We start from the raw sequence: 27,316 nt of genomic DNA on the forward strand, positions 1-27,316 counted from the left end.
TTTCGTGGATGCGACTGTAAGGTGCACATGGTACGCTGCAACTTGTTAAAAAGGTATGCTGCAACTTGCCAAGATCAGCAACTTTTAATGGCTCATTAGAGGGGAAGACTGACTTAATTTAAAGACAAGAAATTGGAAGGGATTAACACTGATCCAAATGGTAGGTTTGAAATATCAATTCCGATATAGGAATATGATTGATTGTCAGAGTATAAGCAATCTCCAGTGACAACTATGGTTACAAACCACTCCTAAACATGCCTACTTGTTTGTCTTGTTTATAAGGTATTAGAAAAGGGGTGTCCTATGCAAAGTGTGTGTGTGTGTGTGTGTGTGTGTGTGTGTGTGTGTGTGTCTTCACCAGTTTTTATAGGGAATCAGACTCCTTGTACCCAAGCCAACTCCTGCAGTGGCACACGCAGAGGGGGTTTCTGAGTCTCTAGAAACCCCCCCCCTGCGCTAACTAAGTGGCCACTGTCCCATACAGCAGCCGCGGCGCTGTCAAAGAAGTATTGTATACAGCACCGCCGCAGATGCTTCTTAGACAGCGCAGCGGCTAATGTATAGGACAGCGCTGGCGAAACGGAGCTGCTGCGCATGCGCAGCTCTCTCTCTCGTGGGTTTTTGGTTTTTTTTCGGTCGGCGGGGAGAAACCGCCCCCCCGACAATCCTCCGTGCGTCCCTGTCCTGGTACACCTCACTAAGGTCTACAATCCAGAAGAGAGAACATGACTCGGGTTGAAGCACTGCACTAGAGAATGAGGTGAAATGACCTTAACTGTGCAGGGGCTACATGAGCATACATCATTTTATTTAATATCAGTGTTACTTATCACACATATGTAACTACAGAGATGAGAGCCCATGACTTTTGGTTGTGAGCTTCCATCTTTTGGCCAAAATATGGACTAATAACTGATGGCTACTTTGGCTTTTTGGCTTTAATTTATATTCTATGCCTTGTAGCTAGAATTAGAACACACACTGGGTATTATGCTCTTCATATAAAGCAAAGGAAGTGACTTTGCAGGTGTCCTTATATCTAAAACAAGGGTGCACAACCTGTTTCAGTCACAGGGACAAAATAAAACCGAGCATAACATATATTAATGTTACAATATGCTGTTTTATGCTAGTTCAATTTCTGTTTGAAGTTTAGGGGCTGGAGATGGATTCCATCATTGCTTTTTCTGAAACATATTATCTACACTATATGCATATGTTCATTACCTAATCCTTTAAACGGTATTTCTGGTCTAGAAGGAGTATTATAGATATCTGTAGCCTCTTCCAACCTCATTGTAGCCTTCAGGTTCTTTGGGGCAGCCCAGCACCTCTTATGTAGCTGCACAGGGGTTCTATGGAACAGACAGACTCCTTGGGCCCTCCTCTGATAATTTAAGTCTATAACTCCCTAGTCTGCTGCCTTATTTGACACATTAAGAGCATTGCTAGTGTCAACAGGTGTGCCCCTTTTGCCACCTACCTACAACATCACTAAGTCAGAAGACTAAATTGCTCTGCATTGTGAGAGGCTGGTTATTTTAAAGAGACAGAACTGCAGTGTCAGGCACCGTCATATCTGCCAGCTCTCTCGCGCATGCGCATCCCATTGCTATTCAAGGGTACACTATCATGAACTCCAGCAGCGACCGCTGACGTCACGCCGCAGGCATCTTTGATTGGTTCCAGGCACTATTTAAAGCGGTCTCTGGCACCATGCTGGTGTTAGGAACCCCTCCAGCCGGCACAACACAACCCGGAGTCTACTCTGCCAGTCAGGTGTTCACTGGAGCCCCTGATGGTGGGGACAGACTGGGCTGCAGACTGACAGAGGGTCGTGAAGTGTGTACCGGCTGGGGAGAACCCAGGCAAGAAGCGTCAGGTCCACGCAGAGGTCAAAGGCCGGCAGCAGGTAACAGTAATGATGAACAAGCTGAGGTCAGAGGTCACAGGCAAAGTAGCAGAACGGGTAAACAAGCCAAGGATCAGGGTCACAGGAAACACAAGCGAAGTCCAATACGAAGCCAAGGGTCATACACGGGAAGTCAAATGTAGATACAGGATACAGGGACTGGAACAAGCAGGTCAGCAGACTGGAGCACAGAAGCTATAACCGGCAATGAGGCAGCAGACCTCATTGCCTTAAGTACAGACACAGACCAATCAGCAGTTGAACACACTCCTGCAGGCTAATTTACTAGTATCCAGCAGGGCCAATCAGGGCTTGCCCCTGACCTACACAGTTGCAGGCTAATGCCTGTTAATAAGCCTAATCAGCCCACAGGCTGCCTGCTATGCGCATGCGCCCGGCTACCAGCACCGCCGGGACGCAGCGCTAGTGTACTAGCGTCTGGCCGTTGCCCTGGTAACGGCCGGACAGGAAGAGGAAATGACGTCCCGGTCGTCAAGGTGACGGCCGGGACGCTGGGGCGCATGAGAAGCGAGCCGCGGCGGCTGTGAGTACCGCCGCGGCTCGTGACAGTACCCCCCCCCTTGAGGAGGGGTCAAGGGACCCCGACACCCAGGTTTTCTTGGAAATTTCCTGAAGAATTCCTTCAATTGTTTGGGAGCATGGAGTTGTCTCCGCGGAACCCAAGAGCGTTCTCCTAACCCGCGGTTCCTCCACTGTACCAAAAAGTGCACCTGTCCTTGCACTTTTTTGGAATCCAAGATTTTCTGAACACTGTACCTCTGTGGCTTGCCTGAAGACTGGGCTTGAGCTGGTTTTAACAGAGAACAATGAAATGTGTTTGGAATTCTTAACGAGCCCGGAATTTTTAACCTAAATGCAACAGAGTTCACCTGCTTGATGATGGGAAACGGCCCGATGAATTTAGGGCCCAACTTCTTGCAAGGTTGCTTCAGCCTGATATTTTTTGTAGACAGCCAGACTTTCTGGCCAACCTTAAGAGAGCAGGGGGTACGGTGTCGGTCCGAATTTTTTTTTGCAACAAGTGAGGCTTGTTTTAAAGATGAATGTACTTTCTTCCAGACAACTCTGAGATCCCTGGCAGTGGAACGGATCTCCTGAATACCAACGGACTGGAGTGAATACAAGGAGTTAGATCTGGGGTGGAAACCATAATTGCAAAAGAATGGAGAGGTTTTCGTGGATGAGTGACAGGAGTTGTTACAGGCAAATTCTGCCCAGGGCAACAAGGAGGACCAGTTGTCATGGAACTCCGATATGTAGCATCGCAAGAACTTCTCCAAGGACTGGTTAACCCTTTCAGTCTGCCCATTTGACTGAGGGTGGTATGCAGATGATAAACTGACCTTGATTCCCAGGAGGGTACAGAATGATCTCCAGAACTGCGCTATGAACTGGGAACCCCGATCGGAGACGATGTCTGTAGGGAGTCCATGGAGGCGGAAAATGTGTTGAATGAACAAGATTGCCAAATCTCGAGCAGTAGGAAGCCTAGTGAGTGGAATGAAATGCGCCATCTTGCTTAACCGGTCTACCACGACCCAAATGGTATTGTGTCCCGCAGAGGGTGGCAGATCGACTATAAAGTCCATGGACAGATGTGTCCAAGGTTTACCAGGGGCGGCCAACGGAACTAACTGACCTACCGGGCGAGTCCTGGGAACTTTGTTCCTGGCACAAACTTCACAGGACCGGACGTGACTCTTGACGTCAGCAGACAGAGACGGCCACCATACAGTACGGGAAAGGATTTCCAGTGTTTTGTAGACTCCAGGATGCCCAGCAGTCCGACTGTTGTGTGCCTCAGCAAGGACTGTCTTCCTTAGATGAACTGGGACAAACAAACATCCTGCCGGAGTGTTATCAGGAGCCAACCTCTGGAACCTTTGTAAGGTACAGCTCAAATCTTGAGTTAATCCGGCATGAATCATAGACACAGGAACAATAGGATCTGGGCAGGTGACCGGAGCATGATGTGCCAGGAAACTTCTAGACAGGGCGTCCGCTTGAATATTTTTGGAACCAGGACGATAGGTGATAATAAAGTTGAACCGAGTGAAGAACAGCGACCACCGAGCCTGTCGGGGGTTCAGACGTTTGGCTGACTGTATATACTGTAAGTTTTTATGATCCGTTATAACGGAGATCTGGTGTGCAGCGCCTTCCAACCAGTGCCGCCATTCCTCAAAGGCCCATTTAATTGCCAGCAATTCTCGGTTTCCCACGTCATAGTTGGTTTCCGCTGATGAGAACTGACGGGAAAAAAAGGCACATGGATGTAAGCGGTGGGTCTGGGGGTCTTTTTGTGACAAGACGGCCCCAGCACCGACGTCAGACGCATCTACCTCAAGAACAAACGGTACCCTAGGATCCGGATGTCTGAGAACCTGAGCAGACACAAAAGCTTCCTTCAGGGTTTTGAATGCATTTATTGCCTGTTGTGACCAAACAGTTGGATCACCTCCTTTGCGGGTCAAGGTGACGATTGGAGCCACGATATCAGCAAAGCCGCCAATAAACCTCCTGTAGTAATTGGCGAATCCCAGGAATCTCTGGACCGCCTTGAGGTTATTCGGTTGTATCCAATCCAGAATTGCTTGGACCTTGGGTGGGTCCATGGAGAAACCTTCTGAGGAGATTAGATAACCGAGGAAGGATACCTTCTGGACCTCAAACTCGCATTTCTCGAGTTTAGCGTAGAGGTGATGTTCCCGTAATTTCTGTAGGATTTGTCTGACATGACCCTGGTGCACAGACAACGATTTTGAATATATGAGGATGTCATCTAAGTAAACAACAACAAAGTGTCCCAGGAACTCACGTAACACCTCATTAATCAAGTCCTGAAATACGGCAGGAGCATTACTAAGGCCAAACGGCATGACCAGGTATTCGTAATGGCCCGAGAGCGTGTTGAAAGCCGTCTTCCACTCATCACCTGCTCTAATACGTATGAGATTATAGGCCCCACGAAGATCAATTTTTGTGAAGATAGTGGCTCCTCTTAATTGATCAAAAAGAACGGAGATGAGGGGAAGGGGGTAGGTGTTCTTAACCGTAATAAGGTTCAGCCCTCGATAATCGATACAGGGTCTGAGTCCACCGTCCTTCTTGGGTACAAAGAAACACCCCGCTCCTACTGGGGACTTGGATGGCCTGATGAAGCCCTTCTCCAAGTTTTCGTCAATATACTCCTGCATGGATTTGGTCTCTGGACCAGAGAGAGGATACAAGCGTCCCTTGGGTAATTTAGAGCCCGGAATGAGCTCAATGGCACAGTCGAAATTGCGGTGCGGTGGTAGTGTGTCAGCAGCCTTTTTGGAGAAAACATCCCAATAGTCATGATACTGAGAAGGGAGCTGCTCCGGAATAGACTGAATAATACGTAGAGGTAGTGTCAAGCAAGACTGTGTACAATGGGGGCTCCACTGGACAATTTCTCCTTTTGCCCAATCCATGACGGGGTTATGGCAGAATAGCCAAGGGTGGCCCAGAATTAAAGGAACCGAAGGACATTCGATAAGACGTAAGACTATGGATTCCGAATGAAGAGCGCCAATGTTCAACTGTAATGGTGGGGTCTCCCAAGTAATCTTGCCGCCTGGCAACGGACTACCATCTAAGCCACATACCGTAATGGCAGATTGGAGTTTAATCCGCGGAATACCAGCAGAGCGGGCAAACTCGATGTCAAGGAAGTTGCCAGCAGCTCCACTGTCAATGAAGGCTGATAGTTTCGTAGAACGAGCACTGAACGTGAGCTGTGCAGGGACCAATAGTGCATTTTTCTGGGAGACAATTTGTAGACCTAAGTGAACTCTCCCCTCGTTCCTTAGGCATGCTCGTTTCCCGACTTGTTTGGGCAAGAACGGGAGAAGTGGCCTCTTGCGCCACAATATAAACATAAGCCTTGTGACCGTCTCCTGTCTCTCTCCTCAGAGGAAAGACGGTATGCTCCCAATTGCATTGGTTCCTCACCATCCTGGGAGATAGGAACGAAGGCGGATGGAGGTGATGACGTTTCCTTTTCAGTTTTCCGCTCTTTATATCTCCTGTCAATTTTAATGGAGAGGTGCATCAGATCCTCCAGAGAGCTAGGAGACGGGTATTGCACCAGCGAATCTTTAATCTGTTCAGATAGGCCGACACGGAACTGACTACGTAAGGCAGGGTCGTTCCATCCACTGTCAGGTGACCATCTACGGAATTCCGCGCAGTATTCTTCTGCCGACCGTCTGCCTTGTTTCAAGGACCGTAGGTGAGCTTCCGCGGAGGCCACTCGATCCGGGTCATCATACAGTAAACCCAATGCCTCAAAGAAGGAGTCTACGGACTGCATGGCCGGACTGGTCTGTGGCAAAGAAAACGCCCAGGACTGGGGGTCACCCTGTAGAAGGGAAATAATAATCCCAACTCGTTGCTGCTCTGAACCGGAGGAGCGGGGTCTCATCCGAAAATAGAGCTTGCAGCTCTCCCTGAAGTTCCGAAACAAGGTTCTATTTCCGGAGAACCGATCCGGTAAATTCATTTTGGGCTCACAGATGGGATCTGGAGGAGATTGTGAAGCTTTTGTGGCTTCTTCTTGAACAGACATACGCTCAGCCAATCCCTGCATCATCTGATACAAAGACTCAACATGGCCTGCTAGGGTTTGTGCCGGAGACGGTGTGGATCCACTTGCATCCATCCTAATCTTGTCTCCGTGAGTGGGCCGGTTATAATGTTAGGAACCCCTCCAGCCGGCACAACACAACCCGGAGTCTACTCTGCCAGTCAGGTGTTCACTGGAGCCCCTGATGGTGGGGACAGACTGGGCTGCAGACTGACAGAGGGTCGTGAAGTGTGTACCGGCTGGGGAGAACCCAGGCAAGAAGAGTCAGGTCCACGCAGAGGTCAAAGGCCGGCAGCAGGTAACAGTAATGATGAACAAGCTGAGGTCAGAGGTCACAGGCAAAGTAGCAGAACGGGTAAACAAGCCAAGGATCAGGGTCACAGGAAACACAAGCGAAGTCCAATACGAAGCCAAGGGTCATACACGGGAAGTCAAACGTAGATACAGGATACAGGGACTGGAACAAGCAGGTCAGCAGACTGGAGCACAGAAGCTATAACCGGCAATGAGGCAGCAGACCTCATTGCCTTAAGTACAGACACAGACCAATCAGCAGTTGAACACACTCCTGCAGGCTAATTTACTAGTATCCAGCAGGGCCAATCAGGGCTTGCCCCTGACCTACACAGTTGCAGGCTAATGCCTGTTAATAAGCCTAATCAGCCCACAGGCTGCCTGCTATGCGCATGCGCCCGGCTACCAGCACCGCCGGGACGCAGCGCTAGTGTACTAGCGTCTGGCCGTTGCCCTGGTAACGGCCGGACAGGAAGAGGAAATGACGTCCCGGTCGTCAAGGTGACGGCCGGGACGCTGGGGCGCATGAGAAGCGAGCCGCGGCGGCTGTGAGTACCGCCGCGGCTCGTGACAGCTGGTGCCAGAGTATTGGGTCAATCTGTTCCAGCGTTTCTGTATTGTTTTGCAATTCTCAGTGTATGACCTTGGCTATTCCTGACCACTATTCCACTGCTCCTGTATTTGTACTGAATATTAAAACCTGCTTGTCTGACTACTTTCCTGGTATTTCCCGTTTGTACTTCATTGTCTGCATGTTACCAACCAGGCTTGGCTTGACTATTCTTTTGGACATCCCTGGGTATGTTGCTGATCCGGCTCGACTGACTACCCTCTCCTGTATCTTGCTGGAGGCTTAGAAGGAGGACCGCGACCTGTGCGTCACATGCAGCAAAACCCATACCTCCTTGCGGGGGTTCCTAGAGAACACTGGTGGTGCATTAGACTACGCACCTCCCTCTTGAGCTGTGACAACACCAGCAGGTACATTCCAGTCTCATACGAGTTGTAACATGCAGACAGAACACTACAGTACATGCTTCTGTGAGCACTGGAGCTGAAGCGCAGGAATATGTTTGGAGGACTTTGTGGGCTTTATGGAGAGGGTACTACCAATCTCTTACAATTCATTGCATTCCCTCCCCCACATCCCGTGGCATTATCAATATGTTGTCCCAAATTTTCAGGGGAAGTCCTAGGATTTAGAGATGTGTCCCTGTAAATGTTCCCATTTTTCATTGTTGACCAATTATACAATATAAAATTATAGATCCATAACTACACATAAATGTCTAAATTAGATAATTCCGTGTTAGTACTGCAGTTACTAATCTAATGGGTGACCTGCACAATATCTATAAAAACTGTATATACAACATTAGAACCTGCCTTGTTTCAAGTTGATTTAGACTTGGATTAGATTTAGGTTACACTGAAACTATTTCTGTTGGCAGTAGTATCAAACTGGCAAAAAAAAAAGTAAAATAACCATGCATAGCATTGTATCTGAGACCTGTAAATATTTTATATTTTGAATAAATAAAACACTTGGCACTCTGTCAGGAGAAGCAACTGATAAATGTTGTGGCAAATGGCTGAGTAATCACAAAGGCAGAATGATAAATACTTTATTTGTTATCCTTTACAGTTATTTATTTATCGTCTACAGTAATTTGATTCAAACATCTTAATATATGAAAATGAATGAAAAGAAAAATACATTTAGTTATGATGGAATAAAAATAGGATGAGCAGGGTGGCTGGAAACTTTTGGCCTGGGGGCTAGCACAAGAACTACATATGGCCCCGGGTACAGCAGCACAAACCACAGGGTTAATGTGTTAGAATAGCACAGTAATGTATGATAGTCCAGCAGCTGTTCTTCTGAAGCTTTTATGGATAATCTGCTGTATACTTTCTTGTGTAGGCGAGTAACACAAGTCAATATCCACACAGAAACATAGTTGGTGGTAATAGTGTCTATGTGCTGCCATTTGCACGTATCACAGCATGAAGGAAACCCTGGCAGGCATTTGCCCTTGCCGACCTTTGTCTGGTCTGAGCAGGCAGCTTCAACCCAGAGACTACATAAGTTCCTAAATCATACTTGACAACTTTTTATATTTTCACTTCATGTGATGTGGAGGCCAGGTAAAAAAAGAAGAAGTGGACATGACATGGCAAGGCATATAAGGACACAAATGATGTCCTCACATCCCTTCATGATGCCATTCGGTCATCAAGTGGTATTGGCTGGGTGTATAATGATGTGATCTCCACCCACATTGCAGTCTGGTGAGTGCAATTCCTGTAGCTTAGTCTGATCTCTCAATCCAGGAGATCTACAAATAATCCAGTAGGTAACTAAATCCAAATGTCTATAAACTTAAAAAGGGCCAATGGTGCAAGGGTTATTGCTTGTTGTATAGATATGTGTGTTGTAATAAATCCTTCATTATGAGTTTCATTATCATTTATTTAGTACATTCTACAAAATGACAGCTAGAATCTGACTGGTTGCTATAGGCAACATCTCCACTTTTTCAAACCCATAGCTTGGGTGACACATATTTTTTTTTTTTTAAATATTGAAAAATCTAAAGAATTTTTTGGTAATAATTCTCATTTATTACTTTTCATCTTCTGAAGTAAATATTAAGTGCAGTGGGCCTGAGTCATTAAGGAAAGTAAGGCAAAAATAAGGAGTAAATGTTCTCTGGGACAAACCATGTTACAAAGCAAGGGATGTAAATTAGTTTATTATTTTGCACATAAGTTAAATTCTGGCGTTTTTTCATCTAGCACACAAATACTTGATAGCTTTTTTTTATACTGAAATATATGGTTGGTCTAGGACATGTACGATCTCAATTATAAATCTGTCCTCACATTTTAAATTTACCTCCTTCTCCAATGCAACATGGTTTTGCCCAGGTGCAGAGCTACTCCTTTTTTATGCTTTGCTATCCTTAATGACTCAGGTGCAGTGTGTTTATTATGCTATGCTACTCATTGTAAAATGCTTCCATTGCAACTCTAACAGCTCTACTGTAAGTCTATTAAATACCCATTAACTTCAAAAGTCCATTTCTACTGATATTTGTACTCACTGAATCACAGCTCTGATACAGGTTAGACAAGTACTGATTATCTTCTGCATTTGCTTCTGAGCAGACTGGAGACATCGTCAGCTGAATCCCAAAGAAGGCAATGGTCAACAGGAAGCACAGGGGAGCTTAGATCTGACTGACAGTTTGGGATTGTATACGGGTTCTCTGGTGACTCTTCTTTATGTTTTGGAATTTGAACAATGATAAATGTCAATAAATTCACAATAAGCTCTAGAAACTCAGCCACTGTGCAAACTGAGACCCCGATCCAAAGACCCACCAGACCACCAATACTGGAAAACAGGTCCACAAGCTACAGGTCAGAAAGAAAAAAATGGACATTAAGTAAACTAGGTACTAGATACTGAGTATTCTGTACTGCTATTCTGTATTCCTATTTACTGTTTATTATGCCCTAGCTGAAATAAAGTATTTTGTTGTGAATGGAATTCTAAGATGCATTACTCCCAATGTAAACATTAATCCCCTCCACTCTTCAGGCCAACAAAAAACAATAGGAAACAGTTCAATGCTAGAGCTATAACCTCCTCAACACACTTTTCTACATAGAGGGGTCCTATTTCTGGAACCTGCATGGTTCACTAGTTCCAACTATCCACCACAACTATCCAACACAGGTAATGTCTCCCTGGCTGGCAAGAAGATGGAGTGGATTAATCTATGTAGACATAGTAACAATATATTTTTTTACAGTAACTTAATTTACCTTACAGGAGAGATGACACTGAACTTTTGTAAGCATATTTTAATATAAATAACATTTAACCTAAAGGAATAGAATGTACATAATTGTAAACATTTAATGTGATCCCTTCCATGTGTAGTCTATAGATGTTTAGCAGTGATTACTTCTATAGTATTCCGAGGTCCTGAATCTTACCTGCATAGAAGGAACTTCTTCTATCAGCTCATAATTTAGCTGCTGGTAATAAACGACAACCTTTACCACATTGTCTCTGACAAAGAAAAAGAAAATAATTAGCATGCCCATAGCACATACATGGAACTATACCCTATTTATACATGTTTTTGTTCATGTTTAAAATACATTTTCAGTAAACCATGGGTTATATGGTAAAATGGTAGCTGCGATGTTACTTAAAACTGAAATAAAATAATCTACACCTTGCAATGCAACTAGCAGGTAGGTTTGTATTAACATTTTTTAATGGTTGTATGTCATTACCAAGTAGATATACATATTCCCATGCTCCACCTAACTGTATATCTTCACCATCTTCTAAATGCCTCAGTGTCCCTTCATCTGCACTCTGCCATAGAACTGACACCAATGTAGAAATGATTCATGTATAAACACAATAGAAATATCTTTTGTACAATGCATCATTTCTTCTGTCTCTCTCTGTCGGTGCCAAATGCCTTTATTAATACAGTCTATGTAGCCAAAACACTGCGAGGGGAGACAGTCTATAAATCTGTCAGTAATTGTTATTCTTAATATATTTTCTAAGTGTGCTGCTTACAGAAATGTCTTATATTAAATACTTTGTATATTTTATGGGATATTGAGGTCACAGATAAATCAAGTCTGATGTGATTTACATAATTAATTGAAACCTACAGTAGTCTTTTTTTTTTTGTTGTGTGATTTGTGCAAAATAGAAGCAAAGTGTTATGCTTAGAAGTTGGGTGTATGGAATAAAAATTGGTATTGTAAATCAATAAGGTCTGTGATATATAGGAGTGTCTGGTGATAGCGACTGTGGATATTGTTCTATGCGTGCCCTGTGATGTCATCTGTAACATTAGGTAGCACAATAGCATAGCATTTGATCATGTTAGGACTTACCAGAATGGGAAGACTTTGGCGTGAGTTGGTCAGCTTAAACATATATTGCAATATGTGGAACTAACATTCCCTGTTTTTAATATAGAACAGTACTTGATATAGCATTAATTATGTGTTTGGAGAGTTCAGAGTATCCCTGTTTTCATATATATATATATATATATATATATATATATATATATATATATATATATATATATATATATATATATATATATGTGGGGAATATATATATATATATATATCTAATATATAAATGCTTAGTGGCGTCTGTGTGTGGAAAAAAAAACAACAAGTTGCAGCGCCACCTGCTGGGCAGAGTTATACACTGACCTACTAAATTCTTAGTGTGTGTGGGGAAAAAAATTCAAAAAGGGCTGAAATTTGGTAGGGCTCAAACTCATTTTCGTGAGGTAATTTTACCTCATGAACACACATGTGTAGAGGTGTGCGTTAGTGTGTTTGTGTGTGTGTGTGGAAAAAACTATTTTCTCAGAAAGGGCTCATCCAATTCACCTGAAATTTGGTATACTGACATTTTTTGACAAAAAAATTAGAATTGTCAAGTCAGTTAACTTCCATCATCCCCCCTTCTCCCCAAGGGAGGGGTAGTAAAGGCTAAATTTACGAGTTGAGGGGTCAAACTCATTTTCGTGAGGTAATTTTACCTCATGAACACACATTAAAAAGGCCGCTTGCGTCGGGAAGTAACGCTCTTCCCCTGAGGAGGCCTGGGCTAGGTCCAAATGCATGACAAGAACCTTTTTAAGACCTTAAGTATCTTGATTTGACTAGAATGCATGAGTATCATGCACGGGTTAACTTGTATATATATCTATATATATATATATATATATATATATATATATATATATATATATATATATGGAATTTAATAATTTTACAATGAAGTGGCAGTATGGTGAACCACCATATATTCCCCAGTTTGACAATATATATATGTATATGAATTCAGGCTTACCTAATAGTTTGCATGTCATGGTCTCCTCGACTGGTTTGTAGACGCTTTGAGAAATAGTCCTAACAAATTAAAAATGAAATATATTTTATAATATATTCTTATTATACATGACTGTTCTTTATATTTTCTGTATTAGGACCCTGGTCAGGCCACAATTATATAATATCCCACACCCATTGTCTCTGAGCTACTCCCTAAGCTATTGTGGTGTGATTATCAAGCATACATAAAGGGGACCACAGCAGTGAAGTACAGGATCACTGTCCAATGTGGTCCAATGTGGCCTAATGAGGGTTTCCCAATTTTGCACAGTAGATGGGGCCATTCGGTGAAGAGGTTGAGTGACTGTTGATCTGTATTATTGGAAAATAACAGCCCACAAGCCTCATAACCATTTGACTGAGATAAATCATTTATGAGCATTGCACTGGTTTGGGGGCTGCTCCACCTGTGATATCAGGCCAACTGGCACGTATTGGCACAAGTGAGGCAAATTAAATATTACTGTGAGGGCTCTGGAGGAGGCAAATACAGAAAAAATGACAGTATTCCTAATAGTTTAAGTGTTTCAGAACTTCCACTGAATTAAAATGCTTTAGTAATTATTTATTATTTTTATTGTTTTGTATACTTTTATTTTTAGTGTATTTAATAGTAAATATTTTACTTCTATAGCTAGATAAAGTATCTGTTTGGATACAAAAATGTGCTATTTTTACTATCTTTATGATTTTGTAATTTTTGTATATAAGGACAGTATAATAAAGCCTTTATATTCTGATGGAAATTTGGTCACTGTAATTGTAAGGAATAGGAACGGGGCTGGTGAATCTTCAGGACAAGCACCCATGCTAAAGGGAAAGCGACTCCATTACGTATTCGTTGAGTGTTCTGAATTGTGCTACAATCAAACTTAATAACACTTTCATAGTAAAACGCTGAAGTCCTATAATAAGTATATTATTATAATTCATCTCTAAATCTTTTCAGTTGACAAATATCAAGCGAAAATAAATAAATATACAATTAAACTGACTTTAAGCTTTATGTGAGCTATTAACAAAGATAATTCAATTGCTAATTAAGTTGCTAGTATAACACCATAATAGACTCAACATGGAGCCTGATTCATTAAAAAGCATAAATGGCGATACGCTGCGAATAATGCGTATAAACACAGTACACATGTGAAATGTGGCCTCCGACCTACAACATAATCTACCACATAATTGAATTGAATCTATTAGATATATAATTACAAGTTTAGGACTTTAGGCATGCACAACTATATATATGTATCTGTGCTTTATTTACATGTGTGTCCAAAGTGCTGTAAGATTTACATTTTGGTGGATTTTTCCATATCTTTCCGCATAATTTAGAAATAATTAATGGCTTTAAAAAAAAGGTACAGATGACATATGAGGTTTATTTAAATGTTATGTGCTGCTTAACAACAAATCATCATCATCATAATTTATTTATATAGCGCCAGCAAATTCCGTAGCGCTGTACAATTGAGAACAAACAAAATAGCCACCAGACACAACTCCTGATGCACAGACACAGGCTCACAGTTCTCAGCATTCATGTGATGTCAGAGAGGGAAAAAGGAGGATGTCTCAGTGCAGACAGAGCTTAGAGGGGTGTTCCAAAATATCTCTGCTCACTATATCATGTACCACATGACTGTGGTAGCCATGGTAGTCCAAATCATAAATAATCAGTAGCAGCCTAATAGCAATAATAAAAAAAACACAAATTAGGTGTAAATAGCGCTCATGAAAAAAAAAAATCCTATTTCAGAGAACTATTTACACCTAATTTGTGTTTTGTTATAGTGGATATTGGTTTTTGGAGGATAACATATGGTGTACATTGCTGCTTGTGATAGAAGAGCAGGTCACTCTAATACAATGTTTCTTTTATACTAGAATTAATAGCAGAAGGGAAAAAAAGGAAAATGGTAACTACCAACATTCTTCTTACAGCCTGCCACAGTGAGTAATGTTAAAAAAACCTAGTTTTTTTCCATGAGATTGCTGCTTTACGAACAGGTTATAAGGCACTGCACTGTATAGTTATTTGGGATTATGTCTTATATAGCAGAACTTACCAAGTACGTACTGCTCGGCCATTGAGATGAAGAGAGTGTGAGTTCAAAATTCTCTTCCCTGGCAATAGAAACACAATGTGCTTTCTTTGTAAATGTAACATTGTTAGTCTGTCATGTAAATACTAGTTTACTATTATTATTATTATTATTATTATCATTGTTTATATATAACTCCAACATGTTAGGCAGTTCTTTACAGAGGATGTTTAATCATTCACATCAGTCCTTGCTCAAGTCGAATTTACTGTCCTCTACCAAACAAATGGGTTCATTTAATCAAAAGTCTATTAACCTACTAGTATATCATTTTGGACTGTAGGAGGAATCTGGAGCACCTGGATGAAACCCAGCAAAAACAGGGAGGACATAGAAACTCCATACAGAGAGTGCCCTGGTACAAATAGACACCTTGGCAGCAGCACTAAGACTTGGTACACACTACAGGGTTTTCAGACAATTAATGGGCCAGTCACACGATAAACAACTGTCCGGCCCGATATCGCATTAGCGTGTTTGCTGCAACAATGAACGATTATTGGTCCAAAGCACATTGTATTGTTTCATTTGATTTTTAAACCAGAATACAAATGTCGTTCAATGATGGAACGAAGACTGGCAGTGTCCATAGATCTCTATGGAGTGTGCAGAGGCACAATCATTTCAGAAGATGTTTATGACAAATGAAGAGCACAGATTTAAAGGTAAGCCGTCTAAAATGTGTATACTGTGTGGACATGAATCGGCATGCTGATCTGGGCTTTTCTTTTTTTTAAATTGTTGGTAAAATCTTTTGCATCGGGAGACATCTTTCTGTAGTGTGTACTCAGCCTAAGGCAGCGGTGTTAGTTATTGTTCTGCCCCTACAATGGATTATACAATGAGGCAGATCATAATCAGCTGTCTGTAAGATTTAATAATTTTCTTTACTTGGATTTATAATTTTTCTTCTGCAAATTTGCTATTCATGCTTTGGTAATATGAAATATCATGGTGTTGATTGAATTAAGTGCAAGGTCCTGTAGGGACCTTGTGCACACTAACATTATTATGGCAGAGAAATCTTTTCTCATTAATGATTGCACCTTTGAGATACAATCAAATATGATCAGAGATTCCATCCCGGACTACAGAATGTCATTGTGGAGGCTCCTACAGGACCTCGCGCTGGATTGAATTCGCTCTTATGTCATTTTGTTTGATGCTAGGGAAATGACATGTTGCAGAAAATCCTCTATAGAAAATTGAGTAAAGTTGGAAGACTATATATATATATATATATATATATATATATATATATATATATATATATATGTTGTGAAAGAGTAGCTGATACTCACTCACACTGAAGAGGACAGTGACATTTCAGTTGATCATGGGATAGTTTATATTCATACGTCTCCACACAGTTATCTGGCAAGAGAAAGCACACACATAGGTTGTTGGAAGGGTCTCAGTAGAGTCATGGAGGCTATAGGTCCTGGGAATGTATACTTACTGACAGATGGCTCGCTGATGTTGCACAGAGGTACATTGCACCCAGGGGGAGCCGGGAACTCCCACATTCTACAGCCACAGTTCTTGATGATCTTATAGTGTGCACAGCTCTTCTTGCAAGCCTGGGGACAAATGTACACAAATGTTCTACAAACACAGACATGGCTGGAGCAGGATTTATTACTTCCTTCTACTCCATACAGGGTGGACTATTGGTGCTACATATCATGCAATAGCATTCAGTGCAAGCTCTAAGAATAGCTTTCACAAACACTGCGTCTCCAGTTGTTGCTACACTCTAAGGTAGCTTCAGATTTTGCTGTATTATATAATAACTGCCTCAGATTCTGCTGCAGTAATTGGCTTTCAGTAATAATGTATATGTGGCTATATGCAGAGATTGCCCATACATATATGAATATAAGTGGTACATCATGCACAGTCGGCTGATCATGTGTGGTATTGAAAACATTCTGCCTGGATGAGTCAAGTTTTGAAAGACAGTTGAATCTACAGTACACAATATGTATAGCAGAAGCATGATTCTGGGCTTTATTTCAGAGTAGGTGATACTATTGTTCAGCTATTGGGAGGGTTGACAACTGGCTGCTGGTCATGCCTGATTGGTGCGTCTAGACTTCATGTCAGAAATTCACTGTACGTACAGTTCTAATAAATTAGGGTCACGTACTTACTTACTTGCATCACACATATTTTGATATTTTCCTATTATTATTACTTATAGATTGTGTAGCACAGTTCCTGTAATGATACAATACTATCTTGTTTTTCTCTGCAATTACTACAGTTTGCTTTTACAGCTCACTTACATTGTTCTATCAAAAATATATCATACCACTTTCCAGTCAATTCAGATTACATTACAGCCCTAACTCTTCACCACTGGCACCATACATTACAATTCTCTTGTGTAATATTAGGCAAGGTACACACCAGAGGAAGTTTTTTTTTACCTTTCTAACCTGTCACAAATGATTCTATGTTAACATAGTTTTAATTTTACTCCATACAAAAAGTAAAGAACTGAAACAATAAATATGTCTCCTTAAGTCCCACATAAGTTAAATACTGACTGTTTTTCATGTAGCACACAAATACTTGATAGCTTATTTGTACACTGAAATTTAGTAAGTTGATATTTGTGTGCTACATGAAAAAACAGTCAGTATTTGACTCATATGCAAAACAGAATACTAATTTGCACCCCTTGCATTGTAACATGGTTTTGTCCAGGAGACTGAAATAAGAAACTTCTTAATTTAAGATCCTTAATGAATCAGGCCCGTGATTATTATTTATTTATATAGTGCCAATCATATTACACAGAGCTTTACAGAGAGTATGTAACCATTCACATTAGTCCCTGTCCCCATTGGAGTTTACAGTCTAAATTACAGTCTAAATTCCCTACCACACAAACATTAGGGTTCATTTGGTCAGAAGCCAATTATCCTACCAGTATGTTTTTGGACTGTGGGAAGAAATCAAAGAATCTGGAGGAAACCCACACAAACACGGGGAGAACATACACACTCCATACAAATAGGGCCTAGGTCAGATTCAAAATCATGACCCAAGAAGCACTGTGAGGCAGCAATGCTAACCACTGTGCAACTGTGCTACTACAATGTTTAGTTGCTATTACATTTTACATTCTTCTCTTCTGGCTGCGTGGACTTGTGGATTGGTGTGTTAGGTTATACAACCATATTTCTTTCCTGCAGTCATGCACCAGTCAGGTCAGTAAGCTAATACAGCGTAGACAAGGAAGGATATTACTGTTATGCTGCTTGTATATAAATTGATAATACATTCTCAGTATTCTAACTTACATATGCATTTGGTCTGTTGCAGAATACACTTTAAACATCTAATTTGGGATGTGGAAGGAGCAGGTGAATTAGAATTTAGCGATTCAGTTGTAATGCCTCTTTAAAAAATAAATATTGCCACTTAACTATCCGTGTTGCTTAATGGTAGAAAAATAAGTGTGTATGAAACATTTACCTAACCTAACTACTGGGGCTGGATACTTCAGCTAACGTACATGTTTTCAGTTTTTCGGTTTATAGAGATAGTAGTGGAAGCTCTCACACAGCTCCCTCGATCCTATCCCCCCTCCGCCTCCCCCCTCTGAAGCCGTTTCCTATGCATTAAAACAGAATGTAGTAGACAGCCAGGACTATGGTTTGTGTTTTACTTTGTTGCTACAATGTTGCAGCTCTCTGGACAATACTAACATTATGTTGCTTTCACATGGGTTCTTTTCATTCCACCTTCAAAGTGCAAAATCTAATCGTACCAAATTGAAGTAATTCATTTCTGTGAGTAACACTGAGAGGATGCCTCTCTCTAAGTATTTCAATGCGTATCATACATACAATGTGTTTTTATAGTATATGCTAGTTGCATACAGTTGTTCTGTGATTGCTATTGACAAATACCTGTACGTTTAAATTAAAAGACTATGGCGTGCCAGTCACCACTATCAATCGGCATTTACACCTGCCCTATAATGGGTGCAAATGATACAGGTGTAACCAAGCGTACCTACAAGAAACACAGTACTCGAAACGACCGCATATGCGTCTGAACGACCTTACTGTGCAAGACCTATGTTAGTCATTCCCTTCCCTCCACTGTATTACCTCTCAAGTTGTAGACAGTCATAAGAGACATTTGCGTTCAGACACGAATTGCATGCAGTTGTGTTCATTGGTGTAATGTCCATTTCTGGGCATGTGCAGAGCTATTTCACGCAAGATGTGCTATGTATATGGATGTACAGCCGAACATTAGGTCCAGAGTTTTTAAAGTATTAAAGCTGGTGCTCTTCCAGCTGTGATAAAAATGCTCTAGAAAATAGGCATGAACACCGATGAAGATGGAAAAGTGATAACATTGAAAGCTTCCATGTGACACCATACTGATCTCAGTTTTTACTCTCTTTTCACAGTGGTTTGCATGCATCATGTTCCATAAAAACCACTGTCAGGTTCATTTAGAGTGGAACGCATATGCATCAATCTTTATAAATATGATTAAAACTTATAACTGATTTAATGATAGTAAATTGACTGATAATGGTTTGCAAACATTATTTACTAAACCTTCTAAAAGGAAACGTGGAGGTGTTGCCCATAGCAACCAATCAGATTTTAGCTATCATTTTCTATAATGTACTAGATGAATGATCGCTAGATTTTGATTGGTTGCTCTGGGCAATACCTCCACTCTTCCGTTTTAGAAGGTTTAGTAAATCTACCCCAGGTTCTGCAAAGAGGCTAATAGTTTAGATGTTGTTTTTAACCATAAAGCAGTAGAAACATAATAAACAATGTTTGCAAACCATTATCAGTCTTTTTATTATCATTAAATCAGTTATAAGTTTTCATCATATTTAAAAAAGATTGATGCATATGCATCGTCCTCTAAATGAACCTGACAGTATTTTAAATGGAACATGATGCAAGTAAACCACACTGAAAAGAGTGTAAGGATTGAAATCATTAATGCCAGTTCCTATATGCTTCTGCTGTTCACACAAGTGGCAGTAAAATTAAAGAACCAGATTAAAATTCAGAAAAATGGTCTATGCACCATTTTCCTGTGACTCACGGTTTATACTGCCACTCATGTGAACAGGAAAAGGGAGTATTTTTAGCACTATTTGCACACATTGCGTTCCATTTGGAATGCTATGGGAGCAACTTGTGATATAAACATTGTCTGAGCCCTAAAATGTGACAACTTTAAATAAAATGTATTTTAAAGACAGTTTCAAGTAAATATTGACAAGATATTACTATGCATCTAGAAGCTGTATCACAGTACTAAAGACTCACCTCTCTACTATAGTCTGTCCCATACACATCTGCATAATAGTTCCTTATGTCATGGCCACTGCTACACCGACTGCTGTACGGCTCCTGCAGACGTTTCACATGGACCTGTAGAAAGAGAGTCTCTCATTATTTGTCACCAAAAATCGGATGCGTTATGTTTGGTCAGAAATGTATGGCCGTAAGGTATAGTGTGGCAATTTAATAGGTGCTATATAGTTTATTTGAATTAACATTTTCTATAATTTGTAAAGCATTCAATAATAAGTAACTCTAATCCTATATATTTTTCTGCATATTTGCATTTATATTCGGTAATGAGATCTGTAATTTAACTTATTTGGCTGATATACAGTTACATATCTAAACTATAACTCAATGTTCTAATTGGCATAATTATCATAGAAAAAATTGTTTCACTACCTAATCAAGCAGAATTCCTTGAACAATGCATTATACAAAAATATATATAGGGGATGATTCATCCCCTTTGTGTGCTGTATATTGCGTGAAATAGCTCTCTGCATGCTCAGAAATTAACCTTACGCCAATGAATGCAGTTGTATGCAGTTTATATCTGAGAACAAATGACACTTATTACTGCTTATGATCTGAAGGGCAGAATGAGAGGAGGAAGAGGGCAGATGAACGTAGGCAATGTACAATAAGGTTGTGCCGAGGGCATGTCAATGCAGATGGGGCTGAAATCTAAATTTATCTAAAGCATGTGTTTTTTAGCTCCAGGGTAGGTGTAAGTGCTGTCTGATAACGACGACTGTCACATAATTTTTTACAAAGATTTTTATAAATGATTATAGTGTTAAGAGTTGGTCATTTGTTTTATAAAATATATCATTTTTTTTGCATGCACTCTGATGGGACACTCTATTCTATCTGTTTACATATGGCAAGCAACGTTATGTCATAGCGTACTTATACCCAGATTCAAATGGAAACATATATAGAGATCCGATTTTATTGGAATATGGTCAGAAATACGCTCAAGCTCCATGCTCTTTTTTAAACGCTAGTTGGGTGCAGGTTGCATCTGAAGATGAATCAGGCCCTTAGAGTAGAAAAGGTGCAGTAACCTATTAGAGATTTGCTTTCATGATTCTCACTGGACTGATCAAAGCTCATTGCTGATTGGTGGCTATGTGTTACTGTACATCTGAACTTTACCACCATGACTATTTTTAGAAAAAGCAATATTTCAGTTTAATCTTCCAAGAAATTAATTATCCATTTTGGCATATGTTATATTTGACAGTGGAAAAAAAATGATACATGGAAAATTTGGAAACAAATGTATCAACAGTATCATTTCATACAACCTTTGACCATTGGCACTAAATCCTTCAACAGCCTTCGACTGTTTAAATGTAAGCAAGTTAACCTATATTACAGTCTCAGATTAACGTTGAGTGTGAGAATAACAGGAAGTTCTGGCTTGTGGGTTTCATTACATATAGTGTAAGAACCACTTTGGTTAAATGAACCAATGTACATTATGCTCTGATGTTGGAATTCATAGTGAACTATTTACAAATAAAAGATAGTTACCCTAAGCTCTACAATGGTTCACAATGACCAATGTGTGTACTGTAGCAACATCAGAAGGGCCATTGCTGGTGGCAAATGAAAGTGTTAAAAACAAAACCGCTGCATCATCATTTTTCTTTGGGAAAGTTTATTCTTTGTCAGCAAATCTATGGTGCTCTGTGGGGGCTATGATGTGACTTTCCAATTAACATTCAATTAACCAATCCTTGATGTGTTTAGCAGATTCTTATAGGGAAATAGACCATTGTGCTCTGTGCTTTATTGGACATTTTCTAGGCAGGTACTCACTGTGATTTTTTTATTTTTTTATTTTATGTGTACATGTATCGATACAAAAATTTATATCATACTTGGATTAATGATGTGAAGACGCAATCTTTTAATGTACCGTGTTATTATTTTTTTTCTAATACATTGTTATTTTTTATACTGAAAAAGTTAGATGAAATAAAAAAAAACCTGTAAGTGTAAGGTACACTTAACAGAAGATTCTTCAAGTGTACCTGTCATGCAATTTTGAAATTTCCAACACTAATAGTGTACCCTGGGTAAAATAATATGTGCAATGCAAAGTTATTGGTATGTTTACTAATGTTAAGAAATTCAGCTATAAAGTTATAAAGCTGTGCCTTTCTCCATCTATTTATCTTAAAAACAGGCATGTAAAAAGGTGAACATAGAAGAAACTATACATCTGTAACACATGGTGTATGTAGCATAAATTAAATTATATGCTGGCTGTTCAGGTTTTTGCTGAAGGCGCTGATGTCTGTGTGTGGTGTGTGGTCTGCTTAAAGACAGCCAACAGTCATTCCTGAAGTTATCATTGGGTTATGCGTTTAAGCAGAGTAATCTGGAACTGAAAGAGTTAAAGAGAATATTTATTTCCATTTCCTACCTTTACAACCCCGATGTCTGACTCCTGTCCAGGGGGAACATTCACTCCCTCATCCTCAGGGAATGGCATTTTCCCTTGTCCATGCAGAACAACTCTCAATCCAGCGGATGTACTCAGGCTGCTGATATACTCATGCTGCTCAATGAAAAGCTCCATTGTCAGACCTGTCAGGGAGATAAGAAAATAATACTATAGTGGCAGAATGATGATCTTTATATATGTTTTATTTTTATTTTTTTCGTGTGGACTAAAGATACAGTAAAAACAGCAGCTTCTTGCAATAATACAGTTGTTCAAATTGGAAACTTTTGGAGAATTTATAGCCCCAAATATATCAATAAAATGTGTAATTTGTATTTTCTCCTACAACTAATCATAAAAATAGGTAAAAGACAACTCACACTACACTTGTAATGTATAGGTTTAGTAATGAAAACGTAATAAAGAATCACCATAACTGAAGCCAGCCTTGGTGGCATTAAGGACCTCTACTTCTGTTTTTGATGACTGATGTCTTGGACCATTGAAGGTATAACAGTTCCCAAGCTTATGGTTCAAGAATGGAGTAAAGTAGCTGAAACACAGAATGTATACATTCACTTGAAATACATTAATAAGAATGATCTGTGCATTACAGAGCACTGACAACTACAAAAACATACATTAAAAGATATGTACACCAAATACATATTCATGTGTACACACCCATAAAGCATGTATATGTGAGTATCCTCTTTATTCAAAATCTGTCAAAAACACATTTTCAGTACAGCTGGAGTGTACAGTTCAGATCTGTGTGAAGACCATAAGTGTAGATGACTATATCCATACTCACCTCCTCCCATGTATCCACATAATCTGAGATGCACCAATCAGCTAGTACAGCTCTGACACTATTCCTGACACTAGACAACATTACAGTCCCAGTTGTCTATTATCCTCCTTGAGTGTCCCCAACTCCCTCCAAGATTAATCCATATGCATCTGTATTGCCCCTAAGTGACCCGCAGAGTTATTGTGGCAGTATTTTGGGATTGCTGCTTGAGACTCAAAAAAATTGCCCAATTAGGAAAAAAAATAAACTATGTCTGCAAACTAGGAAAATCTGACCAAATTTGGTTACAATTAGTGAATATTGATCCATATCTGACACCAACAGCAATATGCCTAGTCATATCTGGTGATGATGATTTTATGCTAAGCCATATCTGGTGCCAATATAATAAAGACCTGCAAATACTTATCACTCTCCCCCCACCTCCTGTAAGGAGGTAGGGGGGAGAGTGATTCTAAACCAGTTGCAACACAGAGCAGGTTAGTCTATAACTAGGTCATTGTGTTCACTGCTTTTGATACCAATTGGTTCACAGCAAGATGGGAATGCTAATAGTGCTAATATGCTTACTACTCATACAGGGCTGGCAATAAAACCTTCTGTGATAGGCAGCACTGAAGTTCATAATATATATCTACACATTTATCTACACTTATCATGCAGTATCCAGTATGGCTGGATGCAGCTTTGTTAAATGTGAAGTGAGATTGGGTACTAACTCCTCCAACACCCCACCATCACCAATCAGAACGAGTTAAAAGCCACCACACTTAAATATTGGTTAATTGTATCTGTATTAGGACAATAAGAAAAGCATAATATATATGCTTTACTTGATGTGAAATCCCTCTCTATACCTGTGTATGGCAGGAAATCTGAAGTCTGTACAAGTCATTTCTGTGAACTAGGAGACTAAGCCAATCACAATTACAATCACAAATTTTGGCTTCTACACTTCTACGCTGAATTACAATGATACATGATAGAAAATGTCCCCCCAGCTAACTATTTGACTGTTACAGATAACATGCAGAATAGGCCTATTAGTTTTAATAATTGTAGTGCTTGCCAAATTAAATATTTAATACAATTCCTAAATAGCCAAGCAGCCTAATTTGTATGTTATCGATCCCCTTCATAATACACATTGTAGCTTTGTGGCGTTAGCATGGCTCTTGAATCAATCATTTTTACAACACACACCCTTCAGTTATTTCAGGCATATTATTTAGCTTAGTAATATATAGTCTTAAAATTCATTATTTTCCAATAGTTAATTTACTTGCCCTTTAACTGTACTGACCTTTCATTACAAGCCTCATCATGAAAGACGCAGGAAATCAGCATGTCCTGTAGCTGGTGTCCCAATGCCATCTGATCCTGGGTACTTAGCTGAGACAGAGCAAAAGCCAAATACCTTTCCTTATCATGGTTGAGTAGGCCATTATCCCCTTCAGCATTTGTCATTATTGACAAGTGGTCAATTAGAGATTGATATTTGGATGAATTAAGTTGGGACATGCGAGCACGATTAAGATTGCAAAGGGTGATAGCTGGGAAAGGGAGTCTGGCGCTGTTCACAAGTGTGACCTTTTCTTGTGTGGGGTAATGCAGATAGGTGGCAGTTAACTGAGTGCACTGCCACAGCATGCAGCCTAGGACCAGAAATACAAATGCTGCCCAGCAACAGCTCCTCCATCTGGTCTGGGATTCTATGATATTTGGCACCCCATGAGCACTAGTGTCACGTAGGGTTTGGCTGCAGATTGAGCGTAAGGAGGATCGCTTTTGCCAGTCCATGTCTTTGAAGGTCACAGAAGGTCACTGTGTTAAAGGTCTCAACTGGTACATGTAGTAGGAAGGGTCTACAGATGAGGATCACTCTTGAATGCAGCTCTCACTGCTTAATGCAGCTTTACAAGCTCAGTGAAGAGGATGGTGAACTGTCGGGTCAGGTGTGCTACAGTTTATATAACCCAATTTATGTCAAGTGATGGCAGTAGAATCCCAGAAGAGCATGTCCAACTGTTAATTAGTAAGCAGGTAATTAAAATACAGAAAGCAGCTTTATATAAGATTTTAAAGTCCCAGAACAGGGATCTCCAATTTATATAATTTATGTTTTTGTGCGACAGAGAAGACTGATACTTGAGCAGTTTTCTTTGGGGAGAATTATACATAACCTACAATAACCCGAATATTACCTTTTGATGCATTATTTCAGTGACTTTATAAAGAAAATCCATATTAAGACTCTACAATAGATAATATTGTTTTACTGGTCTTGGATTCTATGTTACTTATGAGTTTCTAATTGATCTTTTCTTTTATCAATTTTTATTTTATTATTATTTTTTCCATTAGTGAAATAAATGCATAACTATATCTAGATGGACATAACTTTTAGGGTATTCACACCAAGGCCCATGTAATCGTATCAAAAAACATAGGGGAAAATAACAACTGGACAAACCCCCTAGTTAATAAAGACAAGGCAGTTGCTAAACTGCAGGTTTGAAAAAGTGAAGATGTTACCTATAGCAACCAATCAGATTCTAGCTGTCATTTTGTAGAATGTACTAAACAAATGAAAATTAGAATCTGATTGGTTACTATAGGCAACATTACCAGTTTTTCAAACCCGCAGTTTAGCAAATATACCCCAAGATATGAAATAAGTGAATCACATGAATGTAACTATCAATATTATACTCTAGAGTCTAGCGTATAATGTTGGTTACCCAAGGCAGTGATTCACAACCAGTGGCTCAGAGCAACATGTGGCTGTAGGCCCCCCTATTGATGTTGCCTGTGTCAGCCTCTCAGCAGCTGCTTAGCTTTGAAGTATCTGGCTGCTCTGAGCACAGCAGTATCACAGCAGACATCAGACACTATGCAGGTCATTAGAGACAACATAGCGACCTATTTATCAATCACAGTGAAGCTGACTTTTTAAACAATGCACATTGAGGTTTTCAGTTTCACATAGATAAAAAATTTTAAACATTTTAAAAATGTAAAAGCCCTTTGTTGTATAGGGCAAAATGAATAAAGCCTCTTCGCCAGTCCAAACTCCCATTCCCACTAGCAGTAGGTCTTTTCACCTTTTGACACTTCAACCCCTTATTCCCCACCTACACCGTTCAGTTGGGAACTAATAATGACTGACATGTAATCTACCCAATCATAAACAGCGCTTCCTGTGTAAAAGATAAAATATATCTGATAGGCAGAAATTATGACTTAATAGGTTTCATGATTATCTTTCGGTTTCGTTGTTTGATTTTTTTTATTATTAAAAGTTGTATGATTTATAAGTATTATAATTATATTATTTCAGTAAACTGTTTAATATTAATAATTAATACTAGTAACAAATGTTTTCCCATTCAGTGTGCCCATATATTAGTTTAAATACCCCTGGCCATCAATCATCAGTTGAGAGTACTAGGTTGCCTGTATTGGCAGCCCTGGCTTGGTGCTTAATAGTTTCACCAAAGTGTGCAATTATTTGCTTCCAACAATTAGTTTGTGCTTTAGATAAGGTTTCCCACCCATCCCTTTAATAAGGGACACATATAGATTACACAGGTTTCATGCCTGTCTAATTGGCAACTGCTAATCTTGCGTGATGTAGACTTGAGGCAGTGATCCAAGTCAGCTAGCCACAGAGCCTATGTAATTCAAAGGCCTCACCATATCCATTTAGTTTTACAATTCATTTTGCATGGTCTAGAATCTTCTGATCAGTAAATGTAATAAATGAAGACTGGTTTAGATAAATGCTT

General features: G+C 40.0%; 1 protein-coding gene across 1 annotated transcript; it reads right to left on the reverse strand.

Moving 5' to 3' along the window:
• Positions 1–9,537: 9,537 nt before the first annotated feature.
• On the reverse strand, positions 9,538–25,219 carry LOC142150057 (epithelial sodium channel subunit beta-like). The gene is made up of 10 exons (XM_075205305.1): positions 24,832–25,219; positions 23,146–23,267; positions 22,694–22,857; positions 20,236–20,340; positions 16,371–16,491; positions 16,213–16,285; positions 14,876–14,933; positions 12,760–12,818; positions 10,848–10,923; positions 9,538–10,259 (listed from the first exon to the last, which is right to left on the reverse strand). The coding sequence occupies exons 1-10, from the start codon at positions 25,176–25,178 to the stop codon at positions 9,984–9,986; spliced, it is 1,401 nt and encodes a 466-aa protein (XP_075061406.1). The 5' UTR covers positions 25,179–25,219; the 3' UTR covers positions 9,538–9,983.
• Positions 25,220–27,316: the final 2,097 nt, after the last annotated feature.

The sequence above is a fragment of the Mixophyes fleayi genome, chromosome 4 (genome assembly GCF_038048845.1).
Source record: "Mixophyes fleayi isolate aMixFle1 chromosome 4, aMixFle1.hap1, whole genome shotgun sequence".
Classification (NCBI taxonomy): Eukaryota; Metazoa; Chordata; class Amphibia; order Anura; family Limnodynastidae; genus Mixophyes; species Mixophyes fleayi.

What these genes read in the sequence shown, in the direction of transcription:
- LOC142150057 (XM_075205305.1), bottom strand. Translation starts at nt 25,178, where the DNA reads ATGCTGTGGCAGTGCACTCAGTTAACTGCCACCTATCTGCATTACCCC. An exon ending in CAGACATCGGGGTTGTAAAG is followed by an intron (nt 20,341 to 22,693) that starts GTAGGAAATGGA and finishes CTCTTTCTACAG; the next exon opens with GTCCATGTGAAACGTCTGCA. An exon ending in GGCCGAGCAGTACGTACTTG is followed by an intron (nt 12,819 to 14,875) that starts GTAAGTTCTGCT and finishes TTAATTTGTTAG; the next exon opens with GACTATTTCTCAAAGCGTCT.